The 20,654-nt window shown below is 37.1% G+C and overlaps 1 protein-coding gene across 5 annotated transcripts in view; it reads right to left on the bottom strand.

Moving 5' to 3' along the window:
• The window catches only part of LOC113416838 (transducin-like enhancer protein 4), a 159,851-nt gene that overhangs the window by 99,982 nt on the left and 39,215 nt on the right, over nt 1-20,654 (bottom strand). For all 5 annotated transcript variants that reach the window (XM_026674944.2, XM_087957846.1, XM_026674952.2 and 2 more), the window contains one exon: nt 7,534-7,596. In XM_026674944.2, coding sequence (XP_026530729.1) covers nt 7,534-7,596 — 63 coding nt within the window. The remainder of the gene's footprint in view (nt 1-7,533; nt 7,597-20,654) is intronic.

Raw genomic sequence — 20,654 nt, 5'->3', positions numbered from 1 at the left:
CGAAATTATGATTCATTCTGCATTATTTCTGACATTACATGTTTCTAATGTGACCTCACAAAGATGAGGTTTACAAAGTTTAATTACCCTGCTCTAACTATAGCACCACTCCTGATAAAAATGGTAACAACACCAGCATCTAAACACAAAAACAAACTCTAGAAGGTATAATTGAACAAAGAGATACTATTTTCAATAACAGTCAGCCATTCAGTATGACAACCAAGTATTTACTCTAACTTTTAGTTTGGTCCTAACGTGCAAAATTAAAATGACTTTAGAACAATAATATAACGTAGAAAAATAAAATATAAAGTATTAAATAATAAAATGTAAGAACCTAGTCAAACTGTCCACTGTCATAACTAATTTGTCTTCAACATCATTTATATTCTTGAAAAGTTCTACAAATTACTGGTTAAATTGCCCTGAAAATAGTTTGTACAATAGTGACATAGTATGAGTTCAACCTTAGCAAGAAACCCCTGGTGAATTTGATGATGATCTCTTGCATCAAACAAACCACTGATCTCTTACAAAGTTAACAAGCAGTGCAACGAGTTAACCCGGCACTATTATAAGTGCATGCAGTCACAGCATTTTATTCATTTTTCCCACAGGCACAATAAAGAAATGAATGATAACATTTTCCTGCCTCTTTTAAATTCCTTTGCAATTATACTTTATGCTGAAAAAAGAAAAGAAAAATCAAACCTCAGGGAGTGTTTTCACCCGACTGTAATGCCGCCATCTTCTGAACTACAGGTTTCAAACACAATTTCATTAAGCTGTTTCTATTCTGATATTCACAAATAAAATAGCCCATCAAGTGAAAAAAAATACATTACTCTTTTCAGACCTTTTGTCCATAAAGTGTTTATGGAGAATATTACGCCATTGTGGGTTCAGTTAGGCTCAATATGACATATGAACACACCCTTTATTTGGTTTTTACTGTGAGTCAATTGGATAGCTACAACTTCTCCAATGAGCCGGTGATGAACTAATGGTGTATGAACACAAGTTAGGTAATCACCTGGTAGAAATTAGTTCTGCCCTAGTTCTCTCTTCTCCTCCAGCTTGTCCAGAAGAAGGACCAGACTTTCAGGCACTTTGGTCTCTTCTAAAATAGTCCTTAGGGGACAAAACCATCAAAGAAGACTAAGACACCATCTCACGATTCTTCCGTACTTGTATTTCTGGAATGTGCTTCTCCTTACTCCATTTGCCAAGAAAAGCTACACAGTGATTTGGATTCAAAACTCAAAAAGATGCTTCAGGGTGTAAAAGCCTGTCTTCACTTCTTCAAAACTGCTGCAGCTTCTCCAGGGATTGTGCCACTGGCAACCACAGGCTCTGCACAATGCTAGGCGAAGATTGAGTTACAGAGACAGCTAAGTGTGTGCTCTGGTGCACTTTTAAGCAGCTTATTGACTACCAATTAGAAGCACTGCAAAGCCCAATTTGCCATATATTGTAAAAATCACAGAGACAAATTATCCAGTAGTGTACAGATAAAAAGTTTAAAGTGCAAGCATTAAAATCATCATTGTTTGTAACCACAACCTATCCTCTTTTTATATTATTATACTCAAATGAGTTAATTCTCTTCCTAAAATCTCAAATTCCTAAATATTCACCTTAAAAACCCCCACCAAAATACTGTACCTGGAGAGAGTTCCACTGAACATGGCTGTTGCATAGGGTTAACTTACAAAAATGTAGTGACCCAAGTGGAATCTTCAATTTTTAATTAAAAATGCAAACTAGCAGAGAAAGGATACCATCGAATCTGTCAGAGTTAAATAGCAATTCCACCAAAGTAAAAGAAAAAAAAAAGAAACCAATATCTACATTATTTTTCTTATTATTTAACTTTGAGAATAAATATTGTAATATATAAAAGATACAAGTTATGTCATTTACTTATTTGAACCAGCAAATGTTACCACTGCTGTTCTATTGGTGAAAAAAAATGAAACACCTTTCAGAGCTCTCTCTTCACCGCAAAAAATCTATTGACAATCCAAGTAAAAACAGTAAGCAGTAAAATTCCATATCATAACATTTATTTTCTTGTTTGCTGTAAAATCTTTCATTTTTCAAAACCATACCACATGCTGTTTTGTCTTTTTCAATTTCTTACAAAACCTTTTAAAAAGATTTCTAAGCATTGCATTCCTTTCTAAGATATCTAATACTTTCTATACTGTAACATGCTTCTAAGATTGGGGGAAACAGCCTGAGGAACTCTTAATATTCCATCAAATGTGCTACTTCAACACTAACAAAACTAGCAGCATCAAAAGCAATGGAGCCAATGGACATTGGTGCACAGTGACATCATTATACCCACCCTGCAATGGTGTCCTCAAATCCCGACATTGTCGCATCTGCTTGATGCCACTATACATATTTCATCATTTGCCTTTCTCCTTCCTCTCCCTCAGACCACTCACAATCAAAACATCAATTCATTTAATTAAGAAACACACAGACAAACCCGTAATTCATGATATGATGAAGAAATTTTGCCTTTTCTAGCCTAATACTGTCTGGTTTGTTTGTGGAGTAGAAACACCTACAAGTCCCATTTAGTTGGTTGGGGTTGGTGAGAGATTACAGTTCCAATATCATCATGGCAGATGGCAGCAAATGGATGACCTGGTTAAGAGGCTTTAAATCTGGCTAGTAAATACACCAGGGGGTGGGGGAGAATGTCACCAAGAAATCCCAGAGCTACAAACTAGATGGAGGAAATCCAGGAAGAGCCTAACAAAAACCATTTTTAGTTTAGAAAGCTACTTGCACATATCCACCCTACTCACCAGAAACTTAACTTGAAGTAATTCTTAAAGCAGTTAGAAAAAGCTGTGATAAATTCATCCCTATGATAGCTGCTTCTAGTCCTCCCTTAACAATGGCTGATCTCCCTAGACCTGCTTATGACCTACTTTTGAAGTTCTGATGGTCTCCTCACATTTTTGCACTGGTAAATGGCTTACATTTACAGCCATTTGCGGCATCATACAATCACACAATAATGTCCATGGGGGAAAATTGATTCACTTAATGATCACAGTGTTTGCTTAATGACTGCTGCAAAAAAAGGTAGTAAAATTGAGCATGGCTACATGGTGACCCAGTTAACTGCTGGTTTATGGTCATAATTCCAGGCTCAATTATGGTAAAAAAAAATGTCTTGTAATTTTCTGCACAGGGAATCCATTTTGAGCATGCAGTGAGTAAAAACCTTTCTCAAAACCTGGAAGATAGCAGGTCTGGAATCTTCCATGGAATGAGATTACAATTAGCATTTTCTTACAGGCAGTCCTCAACTTACAACCACAACAACAGAGCCCCAAATTTATGTTGCTAAGTGAGAAATTTGTGAAGTGAGTTTTGCCCCATTTTACAATGTGTCTTGCCACGTTTGTTAGGGGGAATCACTGCAGTTGTTAAACTAGTAACATAGTTGTTAAGCAAATCTGGCTTCCCCATTGATTTAGCTTGTCAGAAGGAGATCACATGACCCCGGGACAATGTGAGCCAGTTGTCTAGTATCCAAATGTAAATCACATGACCATGGGGATGCTGCAAAGGTCGTAAGTGTGAAGAATGGTCATAAGTCACTTTTTTCAATGCTACTGTAACTTTGAACTGTCATTAAGTGAACTGTTGTAAATCGAGGGCTACCTGTATTAATGCTGAAGTAGTAGTTCTCAAACTGACAGTAGGAAGTAAGAGCTACTTAACATAATCTTTACAAGTGGCCCTTCCAAAACACGTGGAAAAAATCACTTCTGCATTAAACTCTTTAGGGCACATATCCAGGATATCAGTGGAGCCGTCTTTCTCTAAAGGAAAGCATGCCCCACTCATGCTGGCAGAAAGGGCCTACTGCAGATCCCTCGGCCAAGAAATATCAACTGGTGGGATCCACAAAAAGATCTTTGTCTACAGTGGTCCCTGCCCTCTGGAACATCTTCCCACAAGAGGTAAGATACATCCCCTCTCTTTAACTTTCAGGAAAAGCCTTAAAACCTGGCTATGCCAGCTGGTATGAGGTCCTGAAGAAGAAGCTGTTGGCTGGAGATGGTTGGTGCACTAACAAAGAAGATCCTTCACCTTTCCCCTCCAAACCCATGTTTTTAGTTTGTTTTAATAAATGTGATTTTTAATTTGTTGTCATATTTATAATTGTTTTGATATTCATACATTGTTTAGATATTTGGATATAAGACGCTTGGAGTCACTTTGAACTGTGAGGTGTGTGTGAACTGTGAGATAAATTTGATACTAATAATTTTTAAAAAAAACTTAGATACTGATTCTGAACTTTCGCTAAACTCTCAACTTTCCTTGAACTCTCGCTTTCTTCAATCTGGTCTGTCTTCTAGCAGGACTATCAATTGATTTTTAAAGCATACAGCATAATGAACATGTGATATTATATATAGATATAGAAAAGTAGATACATAAGCATACCCACACATACACACAACATTTGTAAAGCCACCCATTTCACAAGAACAGATTCTGGGTGGCATACAACAAAGATATAAAACAATAAACATGTCAAAAAGTCATCATTAAAAGGTTCAAAAGCATAAAGTACACAAGTCATCATTTTATATTTTTATTTATATCAAATTTATATGGCCACCTATAATCCTTGGGGAGGTTAGGTTTTCAAGTCAACAAAGATAATGGAGAATCATTAAGAAATTTGGATTTTGGAACAAAGCAAAGAGTTTCTGACCCAAAAGTACATGAAAATTGTGATATGCACAATTCAGAACTGAATATGCCCGAGTTTTCAATAAGAACCATGTAACTTGAAACTTTTCATTGCTAAGTAATTAATTACCAGTAGGTTTAGAAATCTACAGAAACGGAGTGTTTCAGTATATTCTCTCTCGGCCATCTATTCCCCATTAAGGGGCAAACCCCAAATATATAATTGAAGAAGAGTACAGGTTTAATATTTGGCTTCATGGAATTCAAAGAAACAAATAAGGAGATTTCATGTGATATAACATTTCAACCCCCATTTTCCCCTCTTTATAAGAATCCCATATCCCCTCATCCTATTCCATGAATGTGTCGAAAAAAATCAGAGCCAAAATAATGACACCAGTGCCACTTTGCCACCAGCTAAGGCCATTGTTTTAAAACAGCTCCTGCATCTTTTAGATTAAAAAAGCCCTGTCTTTATCTATCATGGTCAGATGCCACCTATCTCTTCACTCTTCTGCATGGCAGTGTGGTGCCTGGTAGCATCCATTATTTGCTGGCTCTCTCTCCTTAATTCCAGCTTGTACTGCCCAAACGCTCTTCAAATGGACCATATGTTTGCATTCATTTACAACAGAATAACACTAATACAGCCTAATAAAAGGGAACACTTAGCCTTGATGTGACTGGCCTAGTTGCAAACTCCACCTCCAACTCAAATCTGGTAAATTACTAAATAAATCATTACCCATGCAAGGTAGAGCTGTGGAGTAGTAGTGGACAAACTAACAGACTACGAAATCAATGTTAAGAGATTCAATATTCTGCATTTCTCAACTGTGTTCCATTCTAAATACAGTGCATTTGTGGATATGATTTTTAAAAACCTTTTTAGAAAGAGAAGTGGGAGAATTTGACACATTTCAGCAATGATTAGCACAATTCTAGGAAGACATTGCTTAAACTAAAGTCTGTGGTTATTGCCATTTAAAAATATGTTTCCTGTGGACACCAGATGTTTGATGGGGAAAGGAGAGAACAGGGTGGTAGCACTGAAATGGAGAATATTCTAGTTTAGTTTCTGATATGAATTCCTTATTCACAGTACAAGGAACACGCCTATGCGTAGGGCAGAGGAGAGAGACTAATATAACCCTTCAGTTAATGTTTTCCTTCTAGAATTCAACCTAAAATCTATTAGAAAATCTGATATGTGCCCTTTTCAAATCACATTATCCCAATTAGGCAAGTATATGACAGGATATACAAAAATTGGAAGATGGGGGGGAAAGGCATAGCATTGCTTATATAATTAGCACTCAAGAGATTCCCATAATGTAGAGATTTATCCTTAAACACCTGTTTAAGAAATCAATAAGATCAAGCAATACAAGAAGACACTTTGTATTGTTGATCATCTGCTGAAGATGTATTTGTAATTTTAGTGGATAATCAATAAATAGTGGCCCCCCTCCATTTTCAAGTTTACTCTGTTGCTTATACATGGAAGAAAAACTGATTTTGTAAATTGGGATACTACATAAAATTGGGCAAAGAAACATATCCTCAGAATTCCAAAGAGAAACATTCAAAAGCTGCAATCACCAATATAAGTAAACAAACTACAAATCTAGAAGAGAATGTTTTAGTATTCTTAACTACTAGCATGTTTCACATTACTAGATACAAACTCAATCAGAGGACTATTAGCTTAAAAAATTCTGACTCAGGATAGACAACGTTCCAAGAAACTTAAACCAAGAAGTTGCATTTAGCATTAAAAAATGAGTATTCAGCACTCCTTGCCCAAAAAATTACTCTTGCTTCTTTCCCCTTCCTCAAAGCAATGTTTTTTTCTTGATATGAAGAATTGTGGGGAGGAGGGGAGGGATTTGGGGAGGAGGTGAATAGAGAAGGACACACCTGTATTTATCTCCTTATTGCCTAGAGCATCATATTTTCTTCCAAGAAGGCTGCATAAATCACAGTTTTCCAGCAATTTTTCAATATCTCCTATTAGATACCAGCTTGACAGGCTCATATTTTTGAGCACCAATGTACTGGCATGACAGGCAAACATTTGTATAAAGTAGCCTGAACCTAACTGGCAATGAAGCGGGATGAAGCACTGTGGGATGCAGTTGTTTCAACTGGTTTTACAAGTCAAAATTGGCCTTCTCATATTCTGATGTTAGCAACTAAGGCAGATTTAAAGGAAAGAGAACAAAGACTAGATCAATGCAAGGAGGACAGCTCTGTCAGTGGCTTTTTCCTATATAGATTGATAAAGTCTTGCTTATCAGTATAGCTCCACTTATTTCTTGTCAAGGGGAAAAGGCAGACGGGTATGTTTTAGATTACAACTCCTACTATCCCAAACCATTGGCATTGCTGACTAGGGCTGGTGGAATTTGTAATCCAAAGCATCTGAAGGGCACCGGGTCAACAACTCCTGTAAAAAGATTGCCTATAATTTTCTTGTCCTGCCTGCAGCTTCCAGAGCCACCCAGCTGGCTGCTGCCACAAACTGAATCCCGAATCCTGCTTGCTTTTGTGCTAAGTACTAAAGGAGGAGATGCTGCTGGCACAAATAAGGTAGATCACAATTTAAAATGGCTTCATGCGTTCACAGAATGACCAACTTAATATTAACCCAATGGGGCAAAGAGTGAAACCCGCAGGAAAGTGAAATATAAAGACTTTCAAGCTTTGTGTTGCCCCATAGCCCTTGGCTCCTCTTTAGTTAAAGCAATTCCCTATAATTTGAGGTCAGCACACGTAAACAACCACCCTTACCTCCTGGGATAAGAACGGAATGACCTGGGCACATATGGCATTCAGCCTCTTGACAATTTCCGCCTATGGATGAGAAAGAAAAAGTTAGTGAGCTACAAGTTGCAAGCATATGATTGTGGTCACATATAAAAAGAAAGTGCATTTAAAGTGATGATTTGGACAAAGACAGCTCAGCCCTTTGGACTGACTCCAGATGTTATAATGGCATACTTTTCAGTTTGCACCATAGAAGCTACAGTAGCTTGCATGCTTGAGAAAAAAAAACCGCCAGTGGTTTGAGGTATGTGGTATCTTCCACATTTGCAATAAAAATCCCCGTTCAGTTCAGACCGGGTGGGTAATCTGCAGTTTATGGGTCACATGCAAGCTCCTGATCCTCCAAACACCCACAGACTATGTCATTAAATGCTGGTGGCAAAACCGCTGACTTCCAGCTGCCGAAATTTTAGTGATTTTTTTTCACATGAGCATTTTAACCTTCAAAAGGGCTTAATAAATCCTTTCTCCCTTTGAAACCCCTTATCAAACAAAACTGACTGAAAACACTTGATCCCATTCCTGATCATATTACTCTGCTTCCAGATGCATCCTTGGAGTCTAAACAACTGGGAGGGAGAGAGGTGGGGAGAGAAAATGTTTCTTTTCTCTAGCAAAAAAAAAAAAAGTTACCTGCTACTGGTAACAGTAGCTAAGGTTTCTTCTAATATTTACAGTTCCCATAGGAGTCTAATTCTACTTGACCTCATACTTCTTGAAAGGTAGGAACAAGGCTAGCTTCAGGGGACTCTACTATCTCAGAATATATATATATACACACACACATATACACTGAGATTTCATCTATTGCAAGGCTGTTCATCTATGCAATTGTTCAACTTTCTGTCTCCCTCCTCTATCCACCTAATTTTTGAGTAATTTGTTTCTTTTAAAGACATAATATTATCAACAATTTATTCCTCAATATCAATGCTTGAAACTCTTATTTTATATAATATCTTCTGTGAAAATGTATACCACTTTTTATATCCCTTGTATCTGGATAAAATTTCTCCCCAAGTCCCCTTGAAAGTTTTTTTTTTTTATTTTCTTTCTTTAAGTTATGACACAGATGAGAGTTTCACCTTGGCGGTATATTTTCTGCTCTGTGGAATGTATTCTAGTTAAGTTTCTGCCGCTAGGTTTTTAGATGACTCCAAATATACTGAAGAGATATGACTGTGTTCACTTCCCCTTTTCAATGTTATTTTTCACAGACCCGTCATTTGTCAATTGTCTTCTCTTTTGAAGTCAAATGTATGTAGGACCTTCTTTGCTCTTTTCTTACATATTAAATATGATGGGTATGAGACTTATTTCCAAAAGATTGAAAAACATTCTGACATTCCATACTGAATCCTGGAGATTAACCGTTCCCAGCTAGTTCTGTGTAGCTTTTCTCAGAATCTCAGACATTTCAGGTACCGGCTAGTCCTCAACTTGCCACCATTTGCTTAGTGACAGTTCAAAGTTACAATGGCACTGAAAAAAAGTGACTTATGACCATTTTTCACATGTACGGCCATTGAAGCATTCTCTGTGGTAACGCAATCAAAATTCAGATGCTTGAGAACTGGAATGTATTTATGACGGTTGCGTTGTTCCAGAGTCATGTGATCACCTTTTGTGACCTTCTGACAAGCAAAGTCAAAGGGGAAGCTAGATTCACTTATCAACTGTGTGGTTAACTTAATAACTGTGGTGATTCACTTAACAACTCTGACAAGAAAGGTCATAAAGTGGGGCAAAGTTCACTCAACAGCTTAGCAACAGAAATTTTGGGCTCATTTATGGTCATAAATCAAATACTACCTGTATAGAACTTTCCTTCCTTTAATATAAGTAGAATGTGTCTTTATCCTAATTTTTTTATTTCCTGAAACATTTTTTTTCCAGAATTGGATACAACTTAACTCCCACTAATTTTCTTTCAGACTTTGTTCAAGGAACTTTCCTTCCATCCTTTGTGTTCTATAGTGTCAGAATAACCTCTTTTCTCTTCCCAACACATCTGAGATCTCTCAGCTGCACCTCTCTAGTGGAACTATCCATACAATTAGCCAATTTCTCTCTCTCTCTCTCTCTCACACACACACACACGCACACACAGAGAGAGAGAGAGAGAGAGAGAGAGAGAGAGAGAGAGAGAGAGAGAGAGAGAGAGAGAGAGAGAGAGAGAGCTAGCTAGCTTATAACTGGCCTATTGAACCTTTTTACCTTTTAGGATAGCACAGTGACAATTTTTCCAGATCTATACATGTAGAGTTCAAACTAGCTACTTTATTGTTCTCTGCCTATAATACAGGAATTTCCACAGACTGGCCGCTTTCACCTAGGAAAGATCAGATAAGGCTCAAAGGCTTCAGGCTGACCATGTCCTATAGTGTTTAATATAAGTGGACCATGTCTTTATCCTTTTTTTTTTTTTTTCATTTCCTGGTACGTTTTTTCCAGAATTAGATGCAGCCACACAATGAGTCTAGGCTAATTCCCTACTTGAGCCCTCCTCCCAGTTGGGATGGTTGCTCTCCAACCATCACCCTGCCATTTGATTGTATGTGAAAGGAAACAACCACAATTCAGTTGTGAGGGGGGAAAAAACTCCAAGTACCAATTATTAATTATCCAACTAAAAAGTGTACAACTTTTGTGAATTTGACAACTGAAAATTATAAAAATATACAATGATTAAAATGGAATGACATATTACAGCAAGGTGCAAGATACCCAGATAACAATCAGTCTCAGCATATATCTCTTTCCCTCTCTCTCATTTCTATCTATTCAGTCTGTAGTAGCATTCTCTTAAAAGGCCAGAAATGCAATCTGGGTGGTCTGGAATCAAAGACCTGTATTTTTGGAAGGTCAGGTCTGGAACATAGAGCTGGCCACAATCATTGTATGCTTTAACTGCCTCATGTTTTGATAACTGTGTTCTACTGATGAAAGTAATTTTGGAAACTGTCCAAAAAGTACACCTAATACAAAATATAAAGCAGGTGTTGTAATAACATTTTAAAAATAAGAAAGCTAGAAGGCAAAACAAGAAAAGAATGTATCTGCAAAAGATATAGCTTTAAAATATGAGGAGACAGTCATGAGGTAATCAGGATGGGAAACAAAAACAGTAACTTAATGTTTCTCAGAGTAGACACATTGACATCACAAAGACAAAATAAGTTACAACCGAAACGTCACTGATTTCTTTGAGTCTACTTGTATCGTAAGGCAATCTATATTGAAGACAATGAGAGGTAGTTCTAAAAATTCTGGACTGGCACTGTGGTGACTCAGGTTCAAGTTGAATCTCTACCACAATATCTTATTGGATGATTCTGGGCCAGGCCCTTTCTCAGGTAACTTATTTCACAAGGTATTGCTGTGGGATAAAAACGGGATGAAAGAAAACTATGAAGGCTGTCTTAAGTTCCTTAAAATGTGTAATATAAATCCAATAATCAAAACAAATAAATAATGAAAATAATATAATTGCATTCATTCCATTGCACAATAACAAAAAATCCCAAAATGCTAGATATATTATTTTAAGAAACCATCTATATACATATATGTATATATATACACACACACACTTGCATATGCATATAGTCTTACGAGTGAACCCTTTACAACCGTGATGGCAAACCTATGACATGCGTGTCAGAAGTGGCACGCAGAGCCATTTCTGCCGGCACGCAAGCCGTCACCCGGAACAGATCCACTGCGCATGCATGCTCGCCTCCTGCCAGCCAGCTGATTGTCGGGTATCTGCCACGCATGTGCGGGGGGCGCATGGGAGATGCTCATGCATGCGCAGGGAGCAGGGTACACACCGGAGGTAGAAAGCACATGCACAGAGGTGAGTGGTGCATGTGGGGTGCACGCGGGGGGTCATGTGTGCATGCTCAGGGGGTGGGAGGTGTCACGCACACATTGCATTATGGGTGCAGGCACACGCGTGTGCACATTCGGCACATGATGCCGAAACAATTAGCCGTCACTGCTTTACAACTACATAAGGCACCAGTTACAGTGACCTGAAAACATTTAGGAAAAGTGAAAGAGAAAACAATATGGATAAATCTCATTAAAATTAATAACAGATATATAAATATAAATACAAGTGGCTGAATATGGTAGAGAGAGAAAATGATCAACTGTTAAAAAAATTAATACTGAGCAAAAAGAAAAGAGACTATTTCTTTTTTTTAGACAAATAAATTTACAGTGTACAAATTTAACATAGAAACCAATTGATAAAATAGACTGTATAAAAAAGAATTCAAATGGCGGAGGAAAAAAATTCAATTTGAAAACAACAGAACAGAAAACTAATGATTACAAGCAAGAATCAGTTTTAAAATCAAAACAAACTTAGAACTAAATGAGATTTAGAATAGGAAAAAAATGTTAGAACTGGTGAAAGTGCACAAAAACAATTTGCTTAAAAGATATATCCTATATACAAATATATCAAATCAGATTTAAATGCATAAGTCATCATTTTAGGAGGCAAAATAAAGAAATCATTCTAGGTAATTGGATAAAAAAAGTGAGGAACAAAGCTTTGAAGATGGTAGAGATTATTTGGAAAACTAAGGAAATGTAATAAAGACTCAAATGACAGAAACAGCAAATGAAGAACAAAAAAGAGTTGTCATTCAAAAGAACATGAACAAAGTCAGGGGTAAAAGTACAAAGAATCAACCAGACAAGAAGGCCTCACAATTGCAAAACTAAAAAGAAAATATTTTTTAAAAAACAAAATGGTCTATAGAAAGAACCTGAGAAAAGCAAGAAAGCAGAAATAGTACTTTAAAATGTTGATGTAGGCTGAAGACTTTTACCAAAAAAGTTGTGAGTGAGAACCAACTATGAGGAAGGTAATTTGGGATTGGGATGGCTGTCCCTAAGCGACGCAATCATAAAATCACGTGATCATATCGCTTAGTGAAAATCCCAGTCCCGTTTGCCTTTGCAACCTCAAGATGTACAAGTTAATCAGGTAGTAGTGGGAATCCAGACAAGAGACACTGCAGTGTAGTGTGGGATGAGGGGCTGGTACAGGTAGTGCATGAATTAGAGAATGCCAGGGAGGGCTTGTTAAGGCCACATATAAGTGAAGGAAGAAGGCCAGGGTATAGATGATGTGGCAGGACAAAAGCACCAGGAGACTGGAGGAAAATACCACAATGACTTGTGGTTTTCTGTGCTAGCTTCTCCATTAATTTTACATGAGAGAAACTGACAAGGTCATCAAATGGTGATCACGTGACCATGGGACACTGCAACCACTGTAAATGTAAGCACCCAAATTGCTATCATGTGGCCACTGAGGTGCTGTGACCAAATGAATTTTGAGGCCTGATCATAGGTGCCACATGTTCAGGGCCATCCCAAGTTCAAACAGTCATCGAATGAGTGGTTGGTAAGCGAGGATTATATTATATCTAAAGACTTAATGACAAGAGAGGAGAAGAACGGTCAGAAATTAAAAAAAAAACTAATTTCAGATAATTCTAAAAATGAGAAGATTTTTGAAGTTTTATTAGCAGATAAATGATACAAAATCTATTTTCTTCTCTGGCACTATACCAATTCCAAGAAATGTCTGCTGCTACTGAGCTACAGACTTTCAGAACAATCAAGAATCAGATGACCTTAACAGAATGGTCAAAATGGGTAAAAAAATGGGAGCATGCATGGTGAAAAATATTATCCAGAACTCCTAGTGAATTGCCGCCATTGACAAAAGAGTCTCAGATTGGACTGAATGGAGAAGTAACTTCAAGTTCAATATGCAAGGCTGGGAACAGATACAGAATAATTCAAAATGTAAATTTCAAATTTCTTTCAACAAGATATCCAGGTACCATCTATTATATATACTTGTCAAGAACTTCAGTTTCTTATAGTACATTATTATTATTTTTAATTGATTGGAAAGGGTCTGAAGTCTTTCCCTTAAGATTGCATACCAAGAAGAACAAAGGATTGCATCAAAAGGAGGAAATCAAAATTGCGCAAGTACAAGTGCATCTGTCATCTGGGTCATGATTTTGCATGAAAGAGCACTCTGTCCCCAAAAGGAATTGCAAACTGAGCAAAAGTAGAAAACAATTTGAAAACATACCTTTACAGGTAATTCTTTGTCCTATTTAAGTCAAATACAAAGGGAAATTTACAAAGCAAAAGGCTGGTTTTTATTTTATGTGAACTATCTTAAAGAGTTTGCTCTCATTTCTGACAGACTAAATAGGTCTTTTCAGCAATACTTTACACTCCACAAATATTCTGCTGATGTAAAGATGAGAGAGAGGTGACCATTGTCCAGCAACTCCATTTTCTTCCTTCGTGACTTTTAAAGGAATATTTACATAAAGAGAAAGATTCAATTTCACAGCCTGCTTAAGAAAATTCTGAATCTTGAATAAGCAGTCTTTATTGGTATATGAAATTCATCCATCCATCCATTCCTCACATTTAACTGGGCCGTTATCTTACAAATGGAAGTCAGGTCAGCACACAATAAAAAACAACTATAAAAAAACGAGCAAATATGAAAACATTCCATAATAATAAAAAAATCATATTGTTAAAAAAAGACTAAAAGACAATCGCTGATGTTAAGATCAGTGTAGCTATCTTAATAATTCTCCAGTTTAAAAAAAAACAAATGGAACTATGAAAAGTATAAAGTACAGTACAAAAAGTGGAAAATGTAATATGTACAGCAATGGAGAATATATGCTTTCCCCCCTTTTTTGAGAATTAAGAGATTATTTTATTGTTTTAACAAGATAGAATGGGTCATTTATATATTGGCATATTAAAGCATACTATTTGGCTATTTTTAAAATCTTCTTTTCTCTAGGCAACGTTTTATAAAGTGCCCTATATAAAATAATCCGACTTGTTTTTTAATTAGAAGTAAGCCTCATTCCTACCATTATAACAGAGCTTATTTTCAGTAATTCCCAGTGAAATGCGTACATTTCTATTCAAAAGTTTTGCTGAGTTCAGCCAGACTTCTCAGGTAAGCTGATTGTAGCTTTGGTTTTCTATTTCTTTAAGAAAGCATTAGTTTTGTAAAAGCAAAGCTAGGATGATACCTAATGCTAAAGAAAGAGAGGGAAAAAGTGGCATTTTATGTAATTTAAGCAGTTGTGTAATGTAAAAAAATCTGAGAAAAAAAACATATAAAAAATCAATGAGAAAGAGACATCCATATTGAGGCAATGAGTTATGACATCAGCTAAAGGTTTAATAAGATTTTAGCTATCTTTCTACAAAAATATTTTAGAAGTTGGAAATAAATCCCACCAATGATGCACTTGCCCCCAAAAAATGGATTGCTCAAGCCAATTTCTTATTATATAGCACCATTAAAAACATATTAAAGCCTAGCAGCATAGCTGCCTATTAGTTTAAAACTTGATAATGTATGTATTTTCTAATGCTATACATGACTTCATCTTGCATATTTTCAAAGACTAATCTTAAAGAGGGGACATTATAATGTAAAACTAAAAGCACTGGAGAGAGGGAACTTCATTCTTTAAAAAAAAAAACAAGGAAAGAAACATTTGAACCATATATACATAGAAAACCTAAGGAGAGAAAACCTAAGGAGAAAAATCAAGCAACACTATATCAAGCAACACTATCTATACTCTACTAGTAAAGAAGCATATGTGTCTACAGTGTTGCCTGATTTTTCTCCTTAGGTTTTCTCTTTTTTTAATCCTGGTTAACCCAGGAGAAACAATATTACAATAATTACTCAATTATTTATTCTCTCCTTCAAATTGCCACACTCTGGCAGAATATTCTGGAGCAGAGTCAGTGTAAAATTGGTCTTCAGCACCTTCATTATCAGCACCTTCTTCTTTCTGCACTTTCTCACTCCACATTCTCTCCTTCCTTGCTATTGCCATTTTCCCTTCCCTAATTTAAAAGGACTCCAGTTCTCTGTGGCTGTGTCTGACAGCAGGGATTTAGCTACTAAACCCAACACTTTGCATGAAACTATGCCACAACGGTGTGGCCTAGACCGACACTCTCCGAAACAGAAACTGGGGGTCCAAAGCAGTGTAGAACCAATTTGGTCTAGTAGTTAAGGCACCAGAGTAGAAAATGGGACATCTTGAGTTCAAGTCCTACTGTAGCCATGAAAGCCAGCTGGGTGAGCTTGAGTAAGTCACTCTCTCTCAGCCCAACCCACCTCACAAGGTTGCTGTTGTGGGGAAAATAGGAAGAAGGAGTATTATATATAAGTTCACCATCTTGAGTTATTTGTGAAAATAATAAAGACGAGATATAAATAAATAAACCAACAAACCTTAGCAACTTCAACTTCTAAAATTTCTCATGCTGGCTGTGTGGCACTCTGGGAGCTGAAGTCTACGCTACTTAAAAGTTACTGAGGTGGAGAAACTGGTCTAAAGTATGGGATCTGGAATCTAAACTATAGGTAATAATGGGATCTGGTAGCCTAAGAGAGTCAGTGAAGTTTCTGGGTAATGATAAGGCTTCTTATGGTCACCTACTTTCAGATGAAAAGGCTGGAGAAAGCAAAGCAGTTATAGTCCCGCTGCGTAGGAAGACATTTTATAAATATTTTAATAAGGCAGTCAACTTGTAGATTCTGATGCAGTCTCTCTGCATGAATAGCATCTTTCACAATTTCTATCCAATGCTCTCTTTACAGTAGATGTAAAGAGTGTATTGTGGGGCCATTTTAACCATTTTAGTTAATTCTTTTTAGGAGTAGAAGGATTGCAAAGGAGCACCCCACTGTGTGGATTTTGACTTACAAATCTCTGGATCTAATTCTCAGAAATGTTAAGAGGGTCTGCATTTACATATGAGAATATCTTTCATCAGCATGCATTGTTAACTGAAAAGAAAGCTTTTACCTAGGAAACCTTGGGAAACAAAATACTTTGTATTTATAATACAATAGACTAATGGAGCTACTGTTCTGGAATTTGGCTCTAAATTGGAAGCATGCTGAGGGAAGGTCTAAAATGATGGATGGTGTAGAAAAAGCAAGGGAAGATTTTTTTAAACACACACACACACACACACACACACACACACATCCTTTCTCTCATAATCCAATGAATAGTAAGCAATCCAGAACAATCCAAAGATGAAGCTTGCTGCCTGAAGATAAAACAATGACCTTCATTTAGATGTGCTTTAACGTGAGCTACATCCATGGCGAATAAGGCTACCAATTGCTGTTCTTCACAAGAACCATAAGTAAGATGCACCAGAGGCACTTTGCTTTTGAATACAAGTTGTGTGTGTGTGTGGGGGGGGAATACATCTGTCAGTATTTTTTGAGGTTTTCTCCTGCTGCTGCTAGGTGTTTGGTGAGGCACTGTAGAAACAGATGGATTCATGGGCTTTCAGTATGCTCCGACATTGCTCTTTTTATTTTGTAGTTCCAATTTCGGACAGAACTTACTAATTATCAAAGTCCACATTTCCTACTGATTGGTGATGCTAAAATCAAGAGACTATAGGTAGTTCTAGCCTTAGGATCACAACTGAGCCCCAAATTTCTGTTGCTAAGCAAGGTAGCTTTTATGGCTTTTTTGCCACAGTCAAGGTTGTTGAGTGAATCATGCAGTTGTTGAGTGAATCATGTGGTTGTTAAGCAAATCTGCCTTCCCTCATTGACTTTGTTTGCCAGAATCTGTCTGGGAAGGTTACAAATGGTGATCACATGACGCTGGGACAAGCGGTCAAATTCTGATCACGTGACCACGGGATGCTGCAATGGTTACAAGTGTGAAAAATAGTCATAAACCAATGAAATGTTGACTGGTCACTCAATGAATAGTTGTAAGTCAAGAACTACCTGTAAGTGCATCCATGCCCTCAAGTGTTTAAAGGATAGACAATATTCATAAGAACAAAAATGAAGGCAACTGGATAAAAGATACAAGTGAAAGAGAATCTGAGGGAAATTGAAGAAATATAAACATTAAAATGTATAGATTTAATTGTATGAAGACTGAAGGAGAAGTCCGTAGGAAGAGGCCTTTGTCCCAATATAAACTGTTTATAAATCAGCAAGGAATGGCAGTTTACATGACCTCAGAGTAATGTTAACTGCACCAAATGCCTGTTCATCCTGGCTCTCGGCCAATAGCCAACTGACTGTATGTAGCCAATAGGTACATGTATGTTTACAATGGAATAAAGTTTTAATCCTATGTGAAAGGAAGCTGTGCTTGATGAGCCAACCAAAGCAGGAATGTCAAGCAAATATCACAACAATTGTCTGAAGTGACCCTGATACAAGGTTCATTGCAGAGCTATTTATTTTGGGACTTCAACATCCTTGTTTTTATTTACTCAAGTAGGCTAGGAGGGAGTGCGGTAGGCCAATGTACACCTGTTGATCAAGGTTGTGGTTTATCAGCACGCAGACTTGTGTACACAATAAGAGTCCAAATGTTTTGACAGAATTCATTCTGGCATTTTAAAAAAAGCTGCATCCAGTACTAGTAAAACAGAAATCAATCTGTGTAACTCTCTTCTACTATGCACCTAATTTAAAAGGTCTTGCTCTAATATATCACCCCCAATCATTTATTTCTGAAGGAGATCAAGTCATTTACTACATAGTGGGGCAATCCAGACTAAATCTGCAATTTACCTCTTTGTAACACTGTGCCAGTTGTTGCAGTGAATTCATGCACATCCTGGGCCCTTCGTTCTACTCCTTTATTATTGCTTTTAGGTCATTTTCAGATCATATCTTGTTTTTCCAATTCTTACACCTGCCCATTCTGCAATTATGCTTTTGTTTGCAGAGTCAGATATTCCAAACTGAAGCAGAGGCACAAAATTGTTTGTCATTAATCATAATAGTCTTTCCCCCTTCCATTTCTAATACTCTACAGACTTTTATCCCTTGATCATATGCAGCATATTGAAATGATGTTTAATCCTGTAAAAATCAGAATATATGAACATGTAAAGAAGTCTTGGAACAATTTCCAGCTTGAGAAGATTTAGGTCATATATATTTATTAGTAGATCAAAAGAAGATGGAATATTATTTAATTAGAATGTTATTCATTAAGAGGGGAGTAATGTAAATGTGAAATATTATCTAGACCATCTTTTATTATTTTGAAGAAAAATAATTTTTCACCCCGTGAAATGTAGCTTAAAGAAATGATCTGGCTTTGTTTGGAGTTTTTTTAGAAAAAATATTTTAAGAAAAAGGAAAATGTATGAACAATAGCTTGTTAGTGTGTCATTAAGTTCACAGGAAGTCTTTGCAGACAGTGATGGAAATTAATTTATCTGCCCTGCACTGAATCTCAGGCACATACTGTTTGCAAGGAACTCTCAGAGCAGCGAGTGATTATAGTTGACCATTATTCACTTCCTAATTGCTGATGTTGGTCTGCTCCTGTTCCTCACATTTTATTTCCTGCTGAAGGGTGCATACAAACTAGAGAATTGTAAAGTTCAAAGAAATCAAAGGTAACTTAGGTCTAAGCTTGTGCATGACAAAAGAACCTCCATACTTCACCATTAAGCTTGTGTAAATCGTGGAAGAACGGAGAACACTAGCAGCACAATTAAACAGCAGACATTGCTCCTGTGGTGGCTCTCTCTCTCTCTCTCTCTCTCTCTCTCTCTCTCTCTCTCTCTCTCTCTCTCTCTCTCTCTCTCTCTCTCTCTCCCAATTGCATCCCAAATAGCTTCTTGGTTAGCTGACTGAAAAGATGCTTGGAGAGATAGTAGAAAAGCAGAAATGGACATGACTGAACACTGGCAAGAGTTCACATCTGCACCTTTGGGGTAACATTAAGAGTGGCAAAACACTCATTCTTCCCTGTGTTTACTGCATCCACAAATTCCTATATAACAGTAAATGTTCCAAGGCTCTTTGAGGGAAAGATGGATGCAACTAAGCAATTAGGCAGAGTCTGCTTGCGGTGAGCAAGCATCTTATGTTGCAATGTGGGGTTCTTCTGGTTTATGGACCTCAAAGGAAGTGGATGGTGGAGTTGTGTAATTTGAATTGTGTCAGCTATGAACTAGAAAACATAGTCTTGAAACCAAATATTGTCTGACTTTCTTACTGTTTTTTTTTTTAAATAGAAAAATAAAATGGACTCCTTTCACAACAGAAACCATTTCAACCTGCATTGTGACCTTGAAAATGATCTGCTTCTTTTCCCTCATCCATCAACAGACTCATCAACAGATTCAATTTATTTCCTGATTCCAGCAATCGGCTTCAGTCCATCCCCTTCCAATCCATGATCACTGTTCTCTATGGATCACTGTTCTCTGTAGATCACATGACTCAACATGCGGTTCTAAAGTGAAGTTTGAAAAGAGTGTTGTTGGTGATTCTATAGTGTCACCAGCATAATATGTTCTTAAAAATAAAGGTTTGTGCAGAAATTATTGCAATTGAAAAACCAATCTTTCTGATGCTGGAAAACCAAATTTCATATACAAGGGGTGTTTTTTTCGGAGGGAGAGGGTTTGCTGGTTTTTTTTTTTTGGGGGGGGGTTTGTAATTTTTATTGAGGATGCCAAGAAAATTAAACAGGCTTCCTTTTCCCTCCATTTATATCCTTTCCAATTATCTATATCCTCTTTTCAACACACTTTCCTCTTCCTATTTTCCCCATAACAACAACCCTATAAGATTGATTGGACTGAGAGAAAGGGACTGGCCCAAAGTTAAAAGGTTGGTTCTCATGGCTAAGGTGGGACAAGAACTCACGGTTTCTAGCTGGGTGCCATAACCACTAGACCAAGTTAGATAAATTTTGTTGGGATTCAGGTGGCAGAAGCTAGCCCCTCTGGTTCTATCGGCCTTCTCGGCAACATTTGATATCAGGAATAATGGTATTTTTCTGGATTGTTTTCTGAAATTTTGAGTATTCTGTTTTATGGTGCTTCCAATTCTAACTGAGTGAGAGGTTTCCAATCAATGATCATGGGGGAAAAGGCCTTGAGGCAACCAGTAGTCCCATATGGAATTTTAAGCCTTACCCAGCCCCATCCAGTTACTCAATAAGTACAGGAAGCTG

Source organism: Notechis scutatus, chromosome 2 (assembly GCF_049901735.1).
Source record: "Notechis scutatus isolate UNSWTSFEM ecotype Mainland chromosome 2, rNotScu1.2, whole genome shotgun sequence".
NCBI lineage: Eukaryota > Metazoa > Chordata > Lepidosauria > Squamata > Elapidae > Notechis > Notechis scutatus.
The sequence above is the reverse complement of the archived record's forward strand: the minus strand, read 5'-3'. Positions and strand labels throughout refer to the sequence as shown.